Source organism: Ooceraea biroi, chromosome 10 (assembly GCF_003672135.1).
Source record: "Ooceraea biroi isolate clonal line C1 chromosome 10, Obir_v5.4, whole genome shotgun sequence".
Classification (NCBI taxonomy): domain Eukaryota; kingdom Metazoa; phylum Arthropoda; class Insecta; order Hymenoptera; family Formicidae; genus Ooceraea; species Ooceraea biroi.
This window is the reverse complement of record NC_039515.1, coordinates 1936683-1958292: the sequence shown is the minus strand read 5'-3', so window position 1 is coordinate 1958292 and position 21610 is coordinate 1936683. Positions and strand designations below refer to the sequence as shown.

The window sequence follows — 21610 nt, the reverse complement described above, 5'->3', positions numbered from 1 at the left end:
CTGGAACTAAAAATATTTGAGACTATCGATTTGATGTTCCGATATAATTAAATTGGCATGTATAATCAATACCATTAATTGAATGCCATTAATATGTCTTGTAAGAGAAAAATTATATACCTCATTTAAAGAACAAGCAGATGAATGAAAGATGATTAATTGCACGAGACACAGCCAGGGACATGTGCCGATGACGCATTGCTTTACATCGATATGTATAGTTCGATATGTATAGCTCACGCTCGACTGAGGCATCGAAAAGTGTAGCCGTCTATTGCACTTGCGCTCACAGAAACTGAAGAAGGAAATATATCTATATATTTTCTGCATTACCCCCAGCAATTTACTTCTTCGTAAAATGGTTTTTAAGTAAGACACATTAATACTTTCACATTCTTTGGTGCATTTACAGAAACGTTTATTTTTCACCGTATAGTAAAGACACCATGGTAACTAGTAGGGATCAGGATAACGATAATTTACAGGTTCGCGATAATATATTCGAAAGAGTAGACAATTTTAAATACTTGGGAACGATTATTAATCAGGGAAACGATACTGGGGTAGAACTTAAGAAAAGAATCAACGCGGGAAATGCAGCCTTTTATTCGGTCCGTAAATTATTTGGGTCGCGGTTATTATCTAGGCGTTTAAAACTTAGAATATATCGAACCATTATTCTCCCGGTAGCTTTGTACGGAAGTGAATCGTGGGCACTTACTTTACAAGGTGAAAAGAAATTTAGGGTTTTCGAGAATAAGGTATTACGGAAAATTTTCGGGGCGAAACGCGATGAGGAAACGGGGGAATGGCGGAGGCTACACAACGTCGAGCTGCATAAACTTTATGATAGTCCAAATATAATTGATGTAATTAAATCACGCAGATTAAGGTGGGCGGGTCATGTCGCGCATATGGGAAAGGATAGAACCGCGTATAAAATTATGACGGGTAGACCAAATGGCAAGAGACCGTTAGGTAGACCAAGACGTAGATGGGTAGACAATATTCAGTCGGATCTCAATGATATAGGCGCCGAGAGTGGGGATTGGGAGGCAGTAGCTCAGGACAGGGATCGATGGCGAACTTTGGTAATTGCAGCTATGAACTTTCAAGTTTTGAATGCCAGCTAATAATAATAATAATAGTAAAGACACTTTATGGCAAATTACTAAACTCACTCTTATTTCACCTGTATTAAATGTAATGCATAGAGAAAAAAAAAGTTAGATATATTTATTGAAAAATCAGTTGACTATTTCGGTAACAAAGCTGCTCTGTAAGCTGGTCTTGCAAGACGGTTTTTGTTGGTGAACGTTGTTATAATCTTTATCGAATTATGTTTATAGCTATGGGATATTGGCCGCATAATCATAAATCGATTATCTGGCGACTACAAGCAGGTTTCATTTTCGGTGTATTCTGCTGTACTTTTTTTTCAGGTATTTCCGTGACCTACTTTTGCGAGCATTATGCTTATACATAGACACTTTTTTATGTCAATAAATATTTTATTATCCCTATGAGATTTCTGTCATTGTACTTTTTGTAGTGTACGGCGTTTTTAACACCGTGTAACATGGCCTGTATCTTAAAAAGATTTTCTTATATCTGTATTACTCTTATTTTTATTTTCTGTTACTACTGTTTCTATTTCAATTCTGAAGATGTGAGTATTATTTAAAGTTTTTTGTGCGTTATATACAATTTTTAAAAATTTTACTTCTGATGTGCTACAAATTGTGATATATGCTTGAGAACAGGTAAAGGAATTATTGGAACATATAAAACTGGACTGGAAAATGTTTGAAAATAGTGATGCAATTAAAGTATTTGAAGAATATCTCTTCGACTCTTATATTCTCTCATTATTTGCATATTGTAAGTGAATCAAAAATAAAATAATAATTTTTTAATCATTTTAACTTGAACCGCATTTTAATTTTGATTTATGTGTTTTTTCTAGTGATGCTTCCTACGTGTGTATTCATATTGGTAATGATTGAATGTAAACCTCTCATTCTTGATATTGTTATACCGATGAATGTATTCCGACCACGTAAAACTGAAATGGATTTTGAATTTTTCGTCGATAAAGAGCAATATTTCTTTTTGTATATTATGCAAGAAATACTAACATTAGTGACTGGCTTTTACTCGATATTAATACCTGGAACATTCTTCGTCACTATAGGGAGACACTGTTGCGCAATATATAAAATTGCAAGGTTAGCATATGTAATATCTTTATTAGCAATAAAATCAATCGACTAATATTTTCATATTGCTTCCAGTTGTTTGATTGCAAATACGGCGATCGTCCATACGCAAATTCCAGTTGCCCAAAAGATACAATTTATGCATCGGAGTATTTGTCTTTCAGTTCACATTCACAGAAGAGCTATGAAGTTAGTTTTCATATAAATTAATAATCTTTCTTATTTAGCGTCAATATTCATCTTTGTATGAATAATTATAGACAAAGATTTGTAGCTTTGACAGTAATTAGACGTAATGTTACTGAATATACATTTTTTGGCATTGAAGGTTCGTGAAAGACCTCGTACAAATGATTGATTTGTGGTATTTTCCGTTATTTGTAATTTGCATAGCGTCTTTAAGTTGCCTCCTGTTTCGCGTAAGTAATACTTATTAATATAAAATCCCTTTACTTACTTTTACTTCTTACTTTATATTTGTTTTAATCTACTTTGGCTTAGAACTACGGATAGTCATGAAAACTTTTACATAAGAAAACGATTTTATACACCTAGTAAATGCAAACTAAACCAAAAACTCTGTTGTTTATTAATACTTCTAGATCATGTTACTTATTAGGTGCGGAAATTACTTCGGTAATTTTTCGGTAATTACTTCTTTAATTAGGAAAAATATTATTACAATTATTATAATACAATTTTATTTTATATTTCATTATAAATAATAAAAATATTATTTAATATTATTACTAATTCCTATCTATTCACTTTGATAAAATACTATTTAATGCAAAACTTATGGTTACTGAGAATTGTAAATTTGCTGTTTGATCGTGACATTCTTATTCTTTATTTCTTAAATCTGTATGTCTAAATCTGTATGTCTTACATCTGTATGTTTTATTTTTCTGATACTTTAAATAATTTAATTATATTACGAATATTATACAGGGTGTCCCAGACCTACCGTATCACCGGTTAATGGTAGATTCCTGAGGTGATTCTGAGACGAATGTTCCTCTTGCAAAATGTCGAGGGTGGCGTAGTTTCGGCGCTACGAATGGTTGTAGTTATTCTATCCTTGTGTAGAATTTTCCCGCGTTCAGTGACGGTGGGTCGAAGGGGTCCCGCGCATCGCGCACACTTCAATTTGATCTTAATTTTTCGCGGCTGTTCAAATTGAAGTGTGCGCGATACGCGGGACCCCTTCGACCCACCGTCACTGAACGCGGGAAAATTCTACACAAGGATAGGATAACTACAACCCTTCGTAGCGCCGAAACTACGCCACACTCGACATTTTGCAAGAGGAACATTCGTCTCAGAATCACCTCAGGAATCTACCATTAACCGGTGATATGGTAGGTCTGGGACACCCTGTATATAAAATCATATAAGAATAAAATAAAAATAAGAATAGAATAAAAATTACACATGATAGAAAATTTTTCCAGCTGCATATTACTGTAATGCAGACCAATGACTTGCATGATATTTTCATGTGCTGTGTGCTTTTATACGTATTTCACGTATTTGTTTGTGTCACATTTTCTTGGGCAATCGTACACAGAACACAGTGTAGAACTATTACAATCTACGTAAGTAATAATAATGATAATAATAATAAATACTTTCGTGTATCTTATGATATAATCGTATATCAAATATGTTTCTGATTCTATTTCACAATAATACTTATTTGTGCAAATATAAATAATAATATATAATATTTGTTATTAATTGTATAAATAAATAATGTAATATAATGTTCGGATTAACTTTAAAAATTTGTTCAAAATATAATGTTCTAATTATAAATATCGGTTGGGTATATATCTAATCTTTTTGCTAGTAACATTCTATGTGGATTTCTATTTAAATTAATTAATGCTATTAAAATTCTATTAAAATTTTATCTTTGTTAGAAATATTAATGCACTGTTTTGTTAAATTTTAGATATGATACTCTTTGGTATGTAGCGCCATTACCGATCCAAAAATTATTCTTAATTATGCAAAAATCTATACAGGCTCATACATTAAAGATAGGTGGTCTTTTTACTGTGTCCGTAGAAGGATTTTCTACGGTAATAAATTTTATATGATATTCCATATATACGCCAAAACCCGAATTTAGCGATCTAGTATAATATAGACATCTGTGGCCTTAACTTAATTTTTTTTTAGAGAAGTTAATCGATAGATCGAGAAAAGTATTAGAAAATGATGTCATTTAGAAACTTGATTATTTTATTATTTTTTTGTAACAAGGGTTGGCTTTTCAAGAAAGGTAACTTTCTTGAAAAAGCGCGAAAAAGGATCAATTTGTGACTTAATATTTAGCAGTTGTAGAGACCTTCTTTTAATCATATAATGATTATTGTCGATATAGAGGAAAATTCTCATTTCAGATTTTAACTTCTGCAATATCATATTTTACTGTTTTATATACTATGCATTTATGATCATGAAGTAGCAAGGAAATGGCGAAAAACATTTAATCGTTAAGAATAACGAGTTGTATAAAACTTAGTTGTATAAAAATTACTTAGTTGTATAAAAATTGTTTATACAAAAAAATTATTGTTTATACAAAGATAAGGTACAAAAGTTTTTGGGAATGTAGCTGCCTGTGGTATACGATGTTACAAATGTATATGTAGTTGAGACACATCATCTATTCGGAGCGCCATATTATTTTATTATATTTGATAGTATAAATGGTATATTAATTTTCCTGCTTTATGGAATCATTTGCTGCTCATTATATTGTATTTAATAAACAATGTATTATTTTTTTTCTTACATTCTTCCTACTTTTTTTCTCTCTTTCTCTCCCTCTCCCCCCTCTCTCTCACACCTTCTGCTATTATGCAGAACCACCACGGATATAATAATATTATACACAAGTATAATAAAACGTTGCAGCAGGTACTTTCTTATTATCAAACATAAGTTTCGAAATTATTATTTTGGTTTTATCAATTATTATTGAATTCAAGTTTATTATCTAAGCATTATATAGCTGTTGAGTATATCTTCTCTTGGCATAATTAAATGATAATAGGTATTGCAGTGCAGAAGCTGAAAGTTTTTAATTTAGAATATAGTAACGAAATATACTGTTCTTAAACGATATTTGCATGTCTAATCCAAATTCCTGATATAGTGATAAATAAACATTGCTGTACGATATAATTAGTGTCAAAATACAGAACCAAAAAGTGATGATGTGCTAAAGTGCATTAAATTGTTTATCATGCATTTATATTAGGTTATAAATTATTTTATTTATATATTTAAATTAAAAATTATAATAGCTTTTAACATTTTCTGTACCAAAACTGTTGGAGCCTATCGCTTTAATATAATTAAATTCTGATATAATTAAATGAGCGCGCATATCTCAATAACGTGTGTAATTAAGATGTACTACATGAACAAATTGTATACCTCATTTAAACAAGAAGCAGATGAATGAAAGGTGAATATTTAACAAGAGACACAGTCAGAGACACATGCACATGTCGCTGCCGCACTGTTTTACATCGATATGTACAGTTCGGCGGCTCAAGCTCGACTGAGGCATCGAGACAGTGTTGTTATTCGGGCCGCTTTTTCTCGCGCATGCGCTTGGAAATCGGTCTCAGAGACGTACTAATATAAGAAAAAAGGAGTACTTTCAGACCCTTTGCTTAAGCTGTTATAATAATAATCTAAAATTTTATTATTAATAAAAAGTTAATTAGTAAAAGTAAAGAAATAATAAAAAGTGAAACATGTACATATAATTTTACTTTAATAATAATAAATATAATATTATAACAAACAGACTAAAGAAGAAAAGGATGTTTAAATAATTTTTAATTACGTTTTAATAGTTAAAATACTTTATTTGGCAGAATCACAAAGAATACCAACATTTGTTGCGAGAGTAAGGAAAACTGCCATAAAACCTTACTAGTATTCATAAAATAAAATATACATGACAGATATTAATTAACAATTATAAATACAAAATCCACATTTTTCTTAATATAAATATAATTATAAACATAAAATACATATTTACATATTTAATCTATGTAGTCAACATACAAACTTACAAACAATAATTATTAAATATTTAAATTCTGTAATAATATGTAAAACCAAACATAAAGCCTTTAAGAATATTAACAAAAATAAATTTTCTTAATTATAACAGAATAAATAATTATAATTATAAATAAGAAAATAATTTTTCAAAATAAAAATTGCACATTATGCAGGTACATAAGTTCTTGGCGAGTGGAGAACTTGGCGGAATCAAGACAATAGATTTAAGGTATCCCCGATGAATCTTGTCGCACGCGCGGAAAATCGTCCATCCCTTCTGTCAGGTCGGGCTCATCTACCCTGAGTGTATTCGGAGGATTTAGCGGAGGCTCGCCAGAAAAAAAACATGGAAAAAAACATGGTTAATACATGTAATTTGTCAAATAACAATATACAACTAACATGAAATATAATGTGAAAATAGTAAAATAAAATTAAAAATATTATATGAAAAGTTTACATAAATAAAAAAAATAAATGTTAAACACTATCAGATTAACTGCTATCAGATTGTCTTGCATATAAATTTTGCGGGTTATGCAACTCTAAATGTCTTGAATCAATTCCAAAATTAATACAATTAATGCCTTCAGCCTGAAAAGTAGATCGCACAATGCTAATCGCGGAAACAGTATCAACAGATAATCGATTTCGTTTTTTATTTTTTACGTCAGTAAGTATTGAAAAAATCCGTTCGGCTTCGGCATTCGAATGGGGAAGAGAAAGGACTGCTTCAACTAATAATTTTTAATTTGGAAAAACTTTCTCTTCATTATCATCTTTATATTCTAATATGTTTTGCCACACTTTATCAATTTCTAAAGAAAGTAATTCTGTTTTTTGTGATTCATCGAAAATTGATGGCAGAATTCTCCATTCAAACGCTAATTTTGTAATATCAATGTGTGTATTATTTATACGCGCTGCAATATCTGTTAAATCTCTAATTATAATTCTGCCTTCGTCAAAAAGAGCAATTTTCGGATTTAAAAAAGTTAATTGTTGAAAAAATATAGATTTGTATGGTAAACGTTTTACCATTTCCCGGACTGCTGTTTTATAAAAGTCTAAACATTTTAACCGAACTTCTTGCGCGCATTCTACAGATTGTGTTGCTAAAAAGTTTTCACAGTCGGGTCCCACATATATATTATTAAGATCTTGTATCTAATTCTCATCGTCAATATCTAAAGAAATAATATTTTGCAAAACCTCTGGATGTATAAAATTTTGAGCAATTTGCCGAATTATTTGTTGAGACTCTTCAAATAATTTATGAATCAAAATTTTGCGTGACTGGAAAGTAGCGTTAAAAATATTGAAATATAATAACGAATATTTTTAAAATAATAAATATGCTTTTATGTTATTATTATTTAAATCTGTTAAAATAATTTCCGCAGATCTTAATTTATCTTCGTGAACAGCTAATATAAAATAACTTTTTAAAGCTTCCCAATTGTCGAGAAATCTGACCACGCATTTGTGCAAAACAAGCCATCTTGTATTTGCTAATTTTTTAATTTTATTTTTTTCTATTTCAAAAAACTCTTGAAATTCTTGTAACATCGCGCATCTCTTTGCACTGCTCGAAATATAAGTAGCAACTCCTCTAACTAAATTCTCGCAAGATTGTGGCAATTTCTCGCAGGCTTTACTAGCTATAATCGCGGAAGAATGGCATATACAATTCAACAAAATTATTCCCGGAACTCCGGACTGCAAACGAGAAAAAAAAGAATTATTACATCCAATCATAACGGATGCATTATCACTTGCCATTCCAACTATATTTTGAATAGGAATTTGATGTTTTTCCAAAAGTTTCTGAAATGATTCAAAAAGATTGTTTGCGGAACAATTTACAGCATTTAATGGTAATAATTCCAATAATTTTGTTTCGACTGTTTTATTTATCGGTGACAAATATTGTACAAGGACGCATAAAATTTTTGTTTCTGAAATATCCGTAGATTCGTCAATTAAAATAGAAAATTTTTGTTTTCGCAAAATATTAACAAGTTTTTCTATTTCCCGTTTTGCGATTACATCTTTTACAATATTGGTGCACTTAGATCGAGCCAGTGAAAGATCTTGAACGATTGAAGAATCTATAAATACGTTTTTTAACAAAGGAATTAAATGATCTGCGGTATAAAAAGCAACATTATGCTCGGCAAAAAATGCTGCTAATTTAATTTCAGCTCGTTTAATGTTATCAATATGTGAACTACTATTACTCTGAAGGTTTTGGTTTTGACTTTGAGAATTATATTTTATATGTTTGACCGTTTGTGAATGGCGTGTTAAATCTGTTTTGCAGCATCTGATAGTGATATTGCACAAAATACAAATTGCTTTATCATTTTCTGTAGGATGAGGAGCCAGCCATCCTTTAAATAAATTATCATCTAACCAGGATTTATGAAAAACTCGCGCTTTTTTAATACCTCCTTTCGAATCCATTTCCATTAAATAATTAATATAAATTTGTTATGCTTATATGTGTTAAATACTTGTATGTTTGGTGATAAACATCTACTTACCTACTCTTATTCGCTGTCCATCACCTTTTCGCGCTCAACATTTGTTTACCTAAACGACAGTCGCTACCGACTACCGTCGCTACTGGTTTCATAGTTGCGCGCCGCGCATGCGCGAGAAAAAGCGGCCCGAATAGCAACACTGAGCGCAAGCGCAATAGACGGCTACACTTTCTCGATGCAGTGTTGCTATTCGGGCCGCTTTTTCTCGCGCATGCGCGGCGCGCAACTATGAAACCAGTAGCGACGGTAGTCGGTAGCGACTGTCGTTTAGGTAAACAAATGTTGAGCGCGAAAAGGTGATGGACAGCGAATAAGAGTAGGTAAGTAGATGTTTATCACCAAACATACAAGTATTTAACACATATAAGCATAACAAATTTATATTAATTATTTAATGGAAATGGATTCGAAAGGAGGTATTAAAAAAGCGCGAGTTTTTCATAAATCCTGGTTAGATGATAATTTATTTAAAGGATGGCTGGCTCCTCATCCTACAGAAAATGATAAAGCAATTTGTATTTTGTGCAATATCACTATCAGATGCTGCAAAACAGATTTAACACGCCATTCACAAACGGTCAAACATATAAAATATAATTCTCAAAGTCAAAACCAAAACCTTCAGAGTAATAGTAGTTCACATATTGATAACATTAAACGAGCTGAAATTAAATTAGCAGCATTTTTTGCCGAGCATAATGTTGCTTTTTATACCGCAGATCATTTAATTCCTTTGTTAAAAAACGTATTTATAGATTCTTCAATCGTTCAAGATCTTTCACTGGCTCGATCTAAGTGCACCAATATTGTAAAAGATGTAATCGCAAAACGGGAAATAGAAAAACTTGTTAATATTTTGCGAAAACAAAAATTTTCTATTTTAATTGACGAATCTACGGATATTTCAGAAACAAAAATTTTATGCGTCCTTGTACAATATTTGTCACCGATAAATAAAACAGTCGAAACAAAATTATTGGAATTATTACCATTAAATGCTGTAAATTGTTCCGCAAACAATCTTTTTGAATCATTTCAGAAACTTTTGGAAAAACATCAAATTCCTATTCAAAATATAGTTGGAATGGCAAGTGATAATGCATCCGTTATGATTGGATGTAATAATTCTTTTTTTTCTCGTTTGCAGTCCGGAGTTCCGGGAATAATTTTGTTGAATTGTATATGCCATTCTTCCGCGATTATAGCTAGTAAAGCCTGCGAGAAATTGCCACAATCTTGCGAGAATTTAGTTAGAGGAGTTGCTACTTATATTTCGAGCAGTGCAAAGAGATGCGCGATGTTACAAGAATTTCAAGAGTTTTTTGAAATAGAAAAAAATAAAATTAAAAAATTAGCAAATACAAGATGGCTTGTTTTGCACAAATGCGTGGTCAGATTTCTCGACAATTGGGAAGCTTTAAAAAGTTATTTTATATTAGCTGTTCACGAAGATAAATTAAGATCTGCGGAAATTATTTTAACAGATTTAAATAATAATAACATAAAAGCATATTTATTATTTTAAAAATATTCGTTATTATATTTCAATATTTTTAACGCTACTTTCCAGTCACGCAAAATTTTGATTCATAAATTATTTGAAGAGTCTCAACAAATAATTCGGCAAATTGCTCAAAATTTTATACATCCAGAGGTTTTGCAAAATATTATTTCTTTAGATATTGACGATGAGAATTAGATACAAGATCTTAATAATATATATGTGGGACCCGACTGTGAAAACTTTTTAGCAACACAATCTGTAGAATGCGCGCAAGAAGTTCGGTTAAAATGTTTAGACTTTTATAAAACAGCAGTCCGGGAAATGGTAAAACGTTTACCATACAAATCTATATTTTTTCAACAATTAACTTTTTTAAATCCGAAAATTGCTCTTTTTGACGAAGGCAGAATTATAATTAGAGATTTAACAGATATTGCAGCGCGTATAAATAATACACACATTGATATTACAAAATTAGCGTTTGAATGGAGAATTCTGCCATCAATTTTCGATGAATCACAAAAAACAGAATTACTTTCTTTAGAAATTGATAAAGTGTGGCAAAACATATTAGAATATAAAGATGATAATGAAGAGAAAGTTTTTCCAAATTAAAAATTATTAGTTGAAGCAGTCCTTTCTCTTCCCCATTCGAATGCCGAAGCCGAACGGATTTTTTAATACTTACTGACGTAAAAAATAAAAAACGAAATCGATTATCTGTTGATACTGTTTCCGCGATTAGCATTGTGCGATCTACTTTTCAGGCTGAAGGCATTAATTGTATTAATTTTGGAATTGATTCAAGACATTTAGAGTTGCATAACCCGCAAAATTTATATGCAAGACAATCTGATAGCATTAATCTGATAGTGTTTAACATTTATTTTTTTTATTTATGTAAACTTTTCATATAATATTTTTAATTTTATTTTACTATTTTCACATTATATTTCATGTTAGTTGTATATTGTTATTTGACAAATTACATGTATTAACCATGTTTTTTTCCATGTTTTTTTTCTGGCGAGCCTCCGCTAAATCCTCCGAATACACTCAGGGTAGATGAGCCCGACCTGACAGAAGGGATGGACGATTTTCCGCGCGTGCGACAAGATTCATCGGGGATACCTTAAATCTATTGTCTTGATTCCGCCAAGTTCTCCACTCGCCAAGAACTTATGTACCTGCATAATGTGCAATTTTTATTTTGAAAAATTATTTTCTTATTTATAATTATAATTATTTATTCTGTTATAATTAAGAAAATTTATTTTTGTTAATATTCTTAAAGGCTTTATGTTTGGTTTTACATATTATTACAGAATTTAAATATTTAATAATTATTGTTTGTAAGTTTGTATGTTGACTACATAGATTAAATATGTAAATATGTATTTTATGTTTATAATTATATTTATATTAAGAAAAATGTGGATTTTGTATTTATAATTGTTAATTAATATCTGTCATGTATATTTTATTTTATGAATACTAGTAAGGTTTTATGGCAGTTTTCCTTACTCTCGCAACAAATGTTGGTATTCTTTGTGATTCTGCCAAATAAAGTATTTTAACTATTAAAACGTAATTAAAAATTATTTAAACATCCTTTTCTTCTTTAGTCTGTTTGTTATAATATTATATTTATTATTATTAAAGTAAAATTATATGTACATGTTTCACTTTTTATTATTTCTTTACTTTTACTAATTAACTTTTTATTAATAATAAAATTTTAGATTATTATTATAACAGCTTAAGCAAAGGGTCTGAAAGTACTCCTTTTTTCTTATATTAGTACGTCTCTGAGACCGATTTCCAAGCGCATGCGCGAGAAAAAGCGGCCCGAATAGCAACACTGCTTGCGCTCACAGAACTGAAGAGGGAAATATATCTATATATTTTCTTTATTTCGCCTAACAATTGACTTACTTCGTTAAATGTTTTTGCAGTAAGGCACATCAATACTTTCACATTCCCAGACAGCACAAAAATCCAAAAGACATCGTAAAGATGTCCGAAGAATGTCTTCATGTCTTTTAACTTTCGTATTGCTTTCAGTTGTTTGATACAAAATACGGCGACCGTTCATACACTGCAAATTTCTGTTGCCCAAAAGATACACAATTTATGCATCGGAGCATTTGTCTTTCAGTTCACATTTCATTCACAGAATAACTTTCAAGTTAGTTTTCATATAAATTTAATACTTTTCTTATTCATCGTATTAATCGTTAACATTGAGTCAAATGTAGTTTTTATTTGCTCGTAGTATGATTTGATGAAATAAAGGAAATTTTATTTTTCAAGTAATGTAGTTCACACACTACATACACACACACACACACACAATAGCAGGTAAGCTTATTTTAAATATGCTTGAACGTTAAACTAAAATTTTTATTTATATGTAATACTATTTTTCATAAGAGGTTTTAATTACTATTAAGAAAAAACAGCGTAAAATGTAAATGATAATTAATTATTTGTTATAAGAGATATAAATAGAGCAGAATATATATAAAATTGGGAGAACAAAAGGAAAATTTTTTTCTAGCAAATTGTTTTATAAATATTCCTCTAATTAAAACAGAATACCAGTTCAAATGTTTGACTGTAACAAAAATCATATACATATCTTCTTCTTATTGTAATTTTTAGTAAATTGTGATAATTAGTAATTTAACATAAATAAATTTCTTAACATCATACAATTGTAAGAAAACTTTTACATAATACTTTACATAATAGAATTACTTTTACATAATGGAATCATATCTTTGATGGGCTTCATCCGTTGCCAATACTTTGATTCTCTTGTGTGGCTGTAAATGATACATATATATTAGTCTCGTTTTATTGTATAAAAATGTAATTGCATATTTCATTAAATTTTATACCTTTGTACGAATATTCTAAGGCAGTAGCTATTGTTCTCATATCTCCTTCTATACTCCGTGCCCAATTCTCTGCATCTCCAATTTCTTTTAGGGAACTAGAAAATGACTCCACCAGATTCAACCATAACTGTGTTTGTTTAGCGAAATTAGTTGCACTGTGTTGCAGCTGCTTTGCCTCTGCATCTAGTTTCTTCTGGTTCAAATACGCTTGAGCCACGCTATGTCAAAAACAATTTATTTTCACATTGCTACACAGAGAAGAATTATATAAAACGCTGAACGAGAAGTTTATTCTTACCCAACATTCAAATGGTCAACGAGGGCTTGTGTCAAGTTACTCGCAGCCTGAACAGCCTCCTTCCTCTTTTGTTCTGTTGAATCAGAATTTTAACAGATTTTGACAATCAAAATAAATAAACATTCTTGGTACAAAATTAAGTATGGAATTATGTCTTACCTTGTCTTTCTTTCCTCACCGCTTGCTTTGCCTGATGTTCTTTCACGATTGTTGACAACATTTCTGATGAACGCTGCTAAAACTATATTAAATATTTCTTTAGCATTTTACGATCATCACGCAATAAAAAGTAATCAACTTAAAAATATACGATACCTTTCTAACGGTCATATAACCTTAAAATTACACAAACCATATTATAATTTTTCTTCCTACATACGCACGACGTACGGTCCACTTAGTGCTACAAAATGCTTCACGCCACTCTCTTTCCTTCTTTTTATTCGAAAGAAGAAAAAGGATCGAGAGTCTTCTGAAGTATCTGATAACGCCAACTGGATCGCAACTGTATAAGGGTAGATTCACACAAATTTGAATAAGCGCATAAACAGATGCATAAGGAATTTGATTGGTCCATTTCCTTATGCACATGCTGATGCGTGCTTACGGACCAATCAAATTCCTTATGCATCTGTTTATGTGTTTACGCAAATCCGTGTGAATAGGCCTCAATTGGTGCTTCTGCACTTCCTTTGCGGCGAGTCAAAATGCATTTTGGTAATTCCAACAAAATCCGTCACACCACCTCTACGATGCACTTGGTCACATGCGAATGACATTTAACGGGCAGCTAGCGCATCAATAGATGGCACTGCGAGCGTCTCGAATAATTGGGACTAGGGGGTGCGCGGTAAGACGTTTATTCTGGATCATACGGCGGAACGAGAGTCCATCAGCGATGTCGAAGAGTTTCGTAAGTGTACAGTTTACCTGTTGATGATCCCGTACGTCCCGATCCCGCGCGAGGGAACCGAGCTGTCGGGAAGCGGGCGAGCGGCACGTTCTCGGTGAGTCGCGCGGCTGGTGGAGCTCCCGTTCTTCAGTCGTTGCGGTTAACGTTTCTCGTAGAGGACGAGTGCGGGCGAATGATATGCGCCTGAGTTTTCGCGTGCCGTGGACATCCCAGAACGAGCATTGTCATTGTGTTGGCACGTGTGCACCTCAATTGGACCGCGATGCACCACGATCGCGCGCTTGAGCTGCATTGAAACAGCTTTCCCCACGTGAGGCAGTAACGACCGCGCGACACGTTCCCGGATGACTCTCCCGGAGATGACTGAAAATGTAAAGGGATCCTGCGTTTCCTGCGTCTTGCGAAACTAGCTGTGCCTTGGTGTTCTCTTTGCGACGCAGCGATTCAGATTTATCACGCGAGAGGATGGCAATTCGTGTCACGTTGGAATGTGGACACACGTCAATGTTACGTATGCGCACCACTCCTGAGGGTTACACGCACGATTGGGAGGTATTTGTGCGCGGAGCGGATAACGCAGACATACATCACTACATCGAGAAAGGTACACGAGGTCCTTCTACTTTAACTCTCTCGTGTTGCACCGTTGCACCGTTAACGTTTCCCACAAGGTAGCCGAATGCTCCTGTCTGCGCTCGTATCGTGTATTATCTTGTCCATTGTTTACATTGCTTATCACATCCATTAGCTTTGATATTTGGAATTACTCCCGTCGTTATACTTTATTCAGCAGTTTGTTTACCGTTAACGGAACATCTCAGAGTTGGCTTGCTTGGATACATCTCTTAAAAAGATAATATTTTATGTTTACAGTGGTATTCCATTTGCATGACACATTTCGAAATCCTAAACGAGTACTGAAAGAACCGCCATTTGTGGTGAAAGAATCTGGATATGCAGGCTTTATAATACCGATTGAAGTTTATCTGAAAAATAAGGATGAACCAAAGAAGTTTCAGATAACATACGATCTTCATCTGCAACCGAGTGGTCCACCCATCAATAATGCTATACGTCATACAGAAGTGATTCGTAATCCATCTGATGAATTTAGGAAAAAACTATTGAAGGGTGGAGGTGTACGTATATCTCGAAATATCTAAAGCTTTGAATATTATTTATTACTACCAACGAGTGTTTTATGTGATAAATGTTTCTAAAAATCTGTTAAACAAATTTATAAATTTTACATTAACATAATGTAAAATTTATAAAGCTTGCTTACGTGTATCATATACAGTATTCAGATGAATTGACACATCAGTTTCGATTGATTTATTATCATAATTGTATCTTATTATCATTTTTGTGATTCTAGGTTGTAGTATCCAGCAGAGACGGTTCATTAGAGAAGAGTGACGCGAAAACCTCCACAATGGTTGGCAAACCAAAGTTAAATGGTAGTGAGAGCAAGAAACATCGCATTACTGAGGCCAAAACTTCAAACTCCTTTCACGATTTGTTTGGTCCTCCCATAAAAACAGCTAAAATATCACCCGATAACAAAAAGACAAGTCAGTCTGATAAAAATTTAATTCCTAAACCAGTGACTGTCGCTGAAAAATCCGACAAGGTAGATAAATCAATTAAAGCAAAGGAGAGTCCACATAAAGACAGTAGGAAGGATAAGGTGGATGAGAAGAAAGATAAGAAGATTAGAGATAGTTCTAAAGATCAATTCAAAAGTAAAGAAAAATCGAAGAGACCTCCCAGTCCGGGAAGTAAAAGTCACTCGAGTCCTGGGAGCAAGAGACCAGTATCACCTGTTACTTCGAAGAAGCCACCGAGTCCCTCTCCGCCATCTGCGAAGCGACCACCATCTCCCAAGCTGAAGGAAAAGGATGTGAAGAAGATCGCACTCGAAAAAGAGAAAGAGAAAGACAGCAAGGAAAAGGATAAAGCAAAAATCAATTCCAAGAGCGATCTAGATTTATCCAAATCCGATAAAAAGAAAGACCGGAAGAAACACAAGGATGATCGAGACAAGGAAAGGAAGGATAAGTATAAAGAAGCGGAAAAAATTAGTGTTAAAGATATCGCGAAATTAATGGAGAAGAAACCCGAGAAAACGGACAAGGGAGAGAAATTGGATAAGGAAAAACCTCAGGAATACAAATCGTCATCGCGGGATGGTAGAAAATCTCCGAAGCCTGTGAAGGAAGGCGATAAAGTGAGAGATGATAAACCGGTAAAGGTGGATAAACCGGAGAAAAGTGGTGAGAAATCTGAGAAAGTGAAAGATGGTAAGAGCGACAAAGACAGACAGAAACACAAGCACAAGAAGAGAGATAAGAAAGACAAGCGAGATAGCAAAGATAGGGAGAAAAAGGATAAACAAAGGAGCAAGGAATCGAGCGAAAAACAAAGTAACGTACCCTCTGCCCCAGCCGGTAACACGTTGTCTACACTGTTAACGGAAATCTCAGAAAGAGATAGCAGTGACTCTGCACCGTCACTGGATGACGATTCCTTACCCGAAAATAAGCCCATGACTATTGCGAAAAAGGAATCGGAACATTCGATAATACCTACCATGTCTACGGAAACGTCCAAGCCACTTTCTCCCGGTATATCGGTTGACACAAAGAAAGAGAAGAGCGACCGTAACAGAAGAGACAAATCCAAAAGCAGCAGAGGCGAGGACAGAGAAAATCGTAAGCGGAAGAAGAGTAAAGACGACGAGGAGGAAACTCCGATAAAGAGAAGGGGCCATTCGACGTCACCAGCTTTAGAGCTTGTCTCGTCGAGTCAATCACCGGTCGCGATGGACCATGATTCCGGTCATCACTTGGAGAAGGAAGCGAAGAAGGATATGGAGGACGATCGCGTTGTCGATATGGACGAACAAATGGCGAATGACGTCGAGACGGATGTTGAGCAAGTGGCGCCAGACTCCACGAATAATACCGACGTGGACATCAACGAGCCGCCAGTGTTCACCGAGGATTATCTATCGGAGCTGAAGGATCTGCAGCGAAATATAATGACATTGCAAGATAACGAGGAGCTGCACAGAGTAGTGCAGGTAATCGCGGAGACCGGCCAATATGAGATTACGAAAAAGACGTTCGACTTTGATCTGTGTGCGTTGGATCGTAGAACTATACATCGTCTCCAACAGTTTTTCTCCACGTGACTACCTGTAGTGTAAGGCATGACGTGAATTTACATACATGTAAGATGATATTTTAAATTATACGATCTTTGCGAAAAATTTACTTACAATTAGTGAACTGGAAGAATGATAATATGTAAGACTCCAGAGGAACTATACAAGTGCATTTGAAGTTTGGCGGTTTCATTGCCGTAAACTACGTAAATTAAATGTATCATCGTTATAGTGCAGATCTGAAACTTTCGTGATAATAATTGTAATGTGTAATGTAATGTGACATAATATCTAATTCTTGGTCGCAATTGTTTTGAGACGTCATCAATAATGCTTATCAGTAACTTCATCAAATAGTATTTGAATATCTGTATCAAATTTGATGCGATAATGGTAACAATAGTAGCAAATTATCCATTTATCATAATTCGATAATTATTTAATGAAAAGTAGTAAACATGTAGGTTTTATTTAACATTACAGCTCTCGCAGCTAGTCTGATCTAGTTTCCTTTACGAATGTCGGATATAATTCATGACTTTTTAATAATTTCTCTTTTCTATACAGTGAAATTGCATGAACATTTTGCATCTGGCATAAACGAAATCCAAGTACGAATCACGTATGTGATTATGAATACAAGTCATACATATAAAAATATAATGCAATACTCCCTGGTAAAGTTACTTGCAATGTTCTTTTGGGGTACTTAGAAATATCTCTAAGATGCATTTATTATACTATGAAAAAGAATTAATTTCATATAAACATGTGCATCATTGTTGCATTAATATAATGACAAAAATGATTTGAATGTAGACGCACGCACCTATTTTGTATAATAGAGACATTCATTTCTTTTCTTTTGTTGGAGTAAATGCCTGCAAAGGTTTACTTATTTATATATCATATTTAGATTGTGTGGTATTTATTAATACTTTTGTACAGATCACATACTTTAGAGTACTGCTTACCTTAAATACAAAAACGGTGAGTTTCGTATTTAAGGTAACGTTCCAGAATAAACAGAGCGTGTATGCACTTGTATATTATGTGTGTATTATATAACGTATAAGAAATGAAAGGGTTACATATGACTCGTGTGATGTTCTGGTATCCTATAAGAAATGCTAGAGAATTGTTTCTTTCATCCAAATACTTCTCGCACGCAGACTACTTTCGAAGTCTTATTGATAGAATGTATTATTGCCAGATCAATTTGATTCTCATATGCCTGAAATGAAAACATTTGGTAATTTGCGCGCAGAGTATTAAGATATTTTTTAAAAACATTTTTAAAAGAACGCATTATTTTCTTTATCGACATTTTTCATATGGAATATTCTTTGAACATTATATCAGATCGCGAATTGAGTTCCTTGCATACACATTATATAAACTGTAACTTAAGTTTCCCAAGTTTTTTGGCAACTTTTCAGTATATTCTTTATATTGAATTATCGATATATCTTAAGAGATCTTAAAAGATATAATTTATTTAATTTAAATAAAGAAAACTTGCTACATAAACCGGAAACTTATGTTGCGACCTAATATATAGGCTGAATAGGCTAGAAGGCACCATTATTAATTCAAAATTAAAATACGTCACGTTATGCGTCATATACATCATTAACACGTACGCTTATCAATTTTCTTTTTCTGCCTTTTATTACTAACTCTTTTAAGGTGAAGTAAATTTTGCATTTGATAAGACTGGCGTACGTGTGTGTGTAGATTATCATATACGCGACGCAAAATTCTTTTTTGACTTTTACTTCGCAAAATATACACGATCTATCTAATCCGCGCAACATCGAGCGTGTAGTACAACTATATGTAACCCTGTGTAATATTAAAAATCAGTCATGATGTTATGTGCAATTGATACAACAAATAGTGTAATGTTTTGATAATATTAAAGAAACAACAGAAAGTGTACACATTATACACAACTAAGGCACTATGTATAGTTTTGCGGTATATCGTTGTTTTGTAACGGAAGGCCTGTTTATCTTAGCTGCACATTCTATACTCAATTTTTATCTTTCTTTACTTTGCCTCCAATTGTATACTTATTTGTTTGATTGACAGTATACTTATCTTTCAGTTTAAGTGCAGCTGGGAAGAACAGAGCGTGCGAATTATCACGCGGCTATGTACCAAGAAATGCATCGTCGATTAAATCAAGTGTGTGCGTGTGTATGTGTGTGCGTGTGTTTTCGTGTTCGATTGAGCAGTAACACGATATCACGTTATCTGGCATGCATCATCAAGAGATTAGAAAGAGAAAGAATGTCTTTTCAAATGGAACATCTCATCTTCCTTTCTAAATATCTCTTTCTCTTTTTCTATTATAGTAACATTTTTACAGTAACGTACTTTATTTTCCTTTTTAAAAAGATCGGAAATGTACGATATATATATTTCGCGTTCGTTGATTATTAATGCGTAGAAGCTTTACTATTTCTTAGTTGAGAGTGTCAGTATAATTCTGGAGTTTATGAACGCCTTTATTCCAAAGAGACACATTTTCGTTCGTGAATCACCGAGCCCGAAACGTTTGCAAATTGTTTCAAGTTCTGATACTTGTGTTATCACTTGAAAAATGTTGCTGCAAGATGTTGAAACGAGGTCGGATGTATACATATGCTCGTGAATTCGATATTACAGTGGATATATAGTTTTGCCATATTCTGTCTGCTAATAAACTATAATGTAAGCACATATATATATATATATATATATATATATATAAAGATTATTGCGAAATACCATAATTTAATCACAATTTAATTCTATCGATATTGCGTTATTCGTTACTCGAATTTAACCTTCTGCACTTCAACACCAGTGTCTTATCATACAATTAGCTTCAGTTGCCGCAAGAATAAGTAAGAGAATATTACTTAACCGTTATGTGTTAATTGTGCGTGTATTTTTTACAATAGTACATTAAAGCACTTTTTCGTCTGTCAAACAGTAGCGAGATGTTCTGTACATTGAAAGTGGCTGAATTGAAAGATACGAAATAATATGATTTCTTTTTAGATGGCTTTTTCAAATCCGGTAAAGGGGATTTTTGTGAATGAGATTTTTGATGAATTGTTAGCCTGGAGAGTAACACTCGTTTGTGCAACTGAACAAACAAATCTGTGTGGAAGGTACATCTGTACGAAGATATTATAATTTATCTAAGAAAATTCATATTTCAACGATATAAACGCAATCTGACTCGTTGTTGCATGCAGTTTCTTTGTGATTACAGATTGTTATGTTTCTGTATGTAATATTTTGCATGATATATGATTGTCGTAATACTGGGTTTTCATCCAATGTGAGAGTCACACTCTGTACGTCATCGTAAATTGAGTACCATGTAATCACCATATTTAATGTTGAATATGCATAGATCGGTATTTCTTTTCAATTATACATTCGAATGGCGATACGCGTGATGTATATTAGTGATAATGTGTGTGAGATGCGTCAGAATTAATCTAATCTAGTTATGGCATAATATTTAATTGCATACGCATATAGTCACTAAGATCATTGTTACGCATTTTTGTAAAATTTCTAGATCAATGTTGTATAAAGTTCATAGATGCACATGGATTAATGCGCCCTCATAATTCTCATTTGCTACGTGTATATAGTAGATGAATAGATAATTATCAGTGCTAAGCAAAACGGATCGATGAGAACACTTCGGAGGATATAGTACAAGACAAAACTAATGGATTTATATGCCATTCGATGAGAACACGATAATATGTTCTATGTACATTTATTAAATATATTAAAAAGTAATAAACGTCTCAAGAACATTTTCTGTGTATCTCAATATGCCTTCTAACGGTTTTGCGACAGTACTGACTCGTCGTTGAAACCTTACAATTCTCAGGATAAATATGCGACATTCGGTCGTTCAGAGCAGAAATCCGCTCTCGTGCCGGC

At 33.0% G+C, this 21610-nt stretch overlaps 4 protein-coding genes across 4 annotated transcripts; 2 read left to right on the top strand and 2 right to left on the bottom strand.

The window, feature by feature from the left end:
- The first annotated feature begins 1943 nt into the window (after positions 1-1943).
- LOC105279255 lies at positions 1944-5021 on the top strand. The gene is made up of 6 exons (XM_026972803.1): positions 1944-2228; positions 2295-2408; positions 2548-2638; positions 3674-3817; positions 4177-4306; positions 4631-5021. The coding sequence occupies exons 1-5, from the start codon at positions 1969-1971 to the stop codon at positions 4180-4182; spliced, it is 615 nt and encodes a 204-aa protein (XP_026828604.1). The 5' UTR covers positions 1944-1968; the 3' UTR covers positions 4183-4306; positions 4631-5021.
- A 1384-nt stretch (positions 5022-6405) lies between these two features.
- LOC113562749 lies at positions 6406-8932 on the bottom strand. Its single transcript, XM_026973093.1, has one exon. The coding sequence runs from the start codon at positions 8787-8789 to the stop codon at positions 7659-7661; it is 1131 nt and encodes a 376-aa protein (XP_026828894.1). The 5' UTR covers positions 8790-8932; the 3' UTR covers positions 6406-7658.
- A 3984-nt stretch (positions 8933-12916) lies between these two features.
- Positions 12917-13992, bottom strand: LOC105274757 (biogenesis of lysosome-related organelles complex 1 subunit 1). Its single transcript, XM_011331128.2, has 5 exons — positions 13884-13992; positions 13728-13809; positions 13569-13641; positions 13271-13488; positions 12917-13195 (listed from the first exon to the last, which is right to left on the bottom strand). The coding sequence occupies exons 2-5, from the start codon at positions 13786-13788 to the stop codon at positions 13161-13163; spliced, it is 387 nt and encodes a 128-aa protein (XP_011329430.1). The 5' UTR covers positions 13789-13809; positions 13884-13992; the 3' UTR covers positions 12917-13160.
- Positions 13993-14946: 954 nt separating this feature from the next.
- On the top strand, positions 14947-21480 carry LOC105274756 (protein AF-9). The gene is made up of 3 exons (XM_011331127.2): positions 14947-15085; positions 15355-15620; positions 15860-21480. The coding sequence occupies exons 1-3, from the start codon at positions 14947-14949 to the stop codon at positions 17675-17677; spliced, it is 2223 nt and encodes a 740-aa protein (XP_011329429.1). The 3' UTR covers positions 17678-21480.
- Positions 21481-21610: the final 130 nt, after the last annotated feature.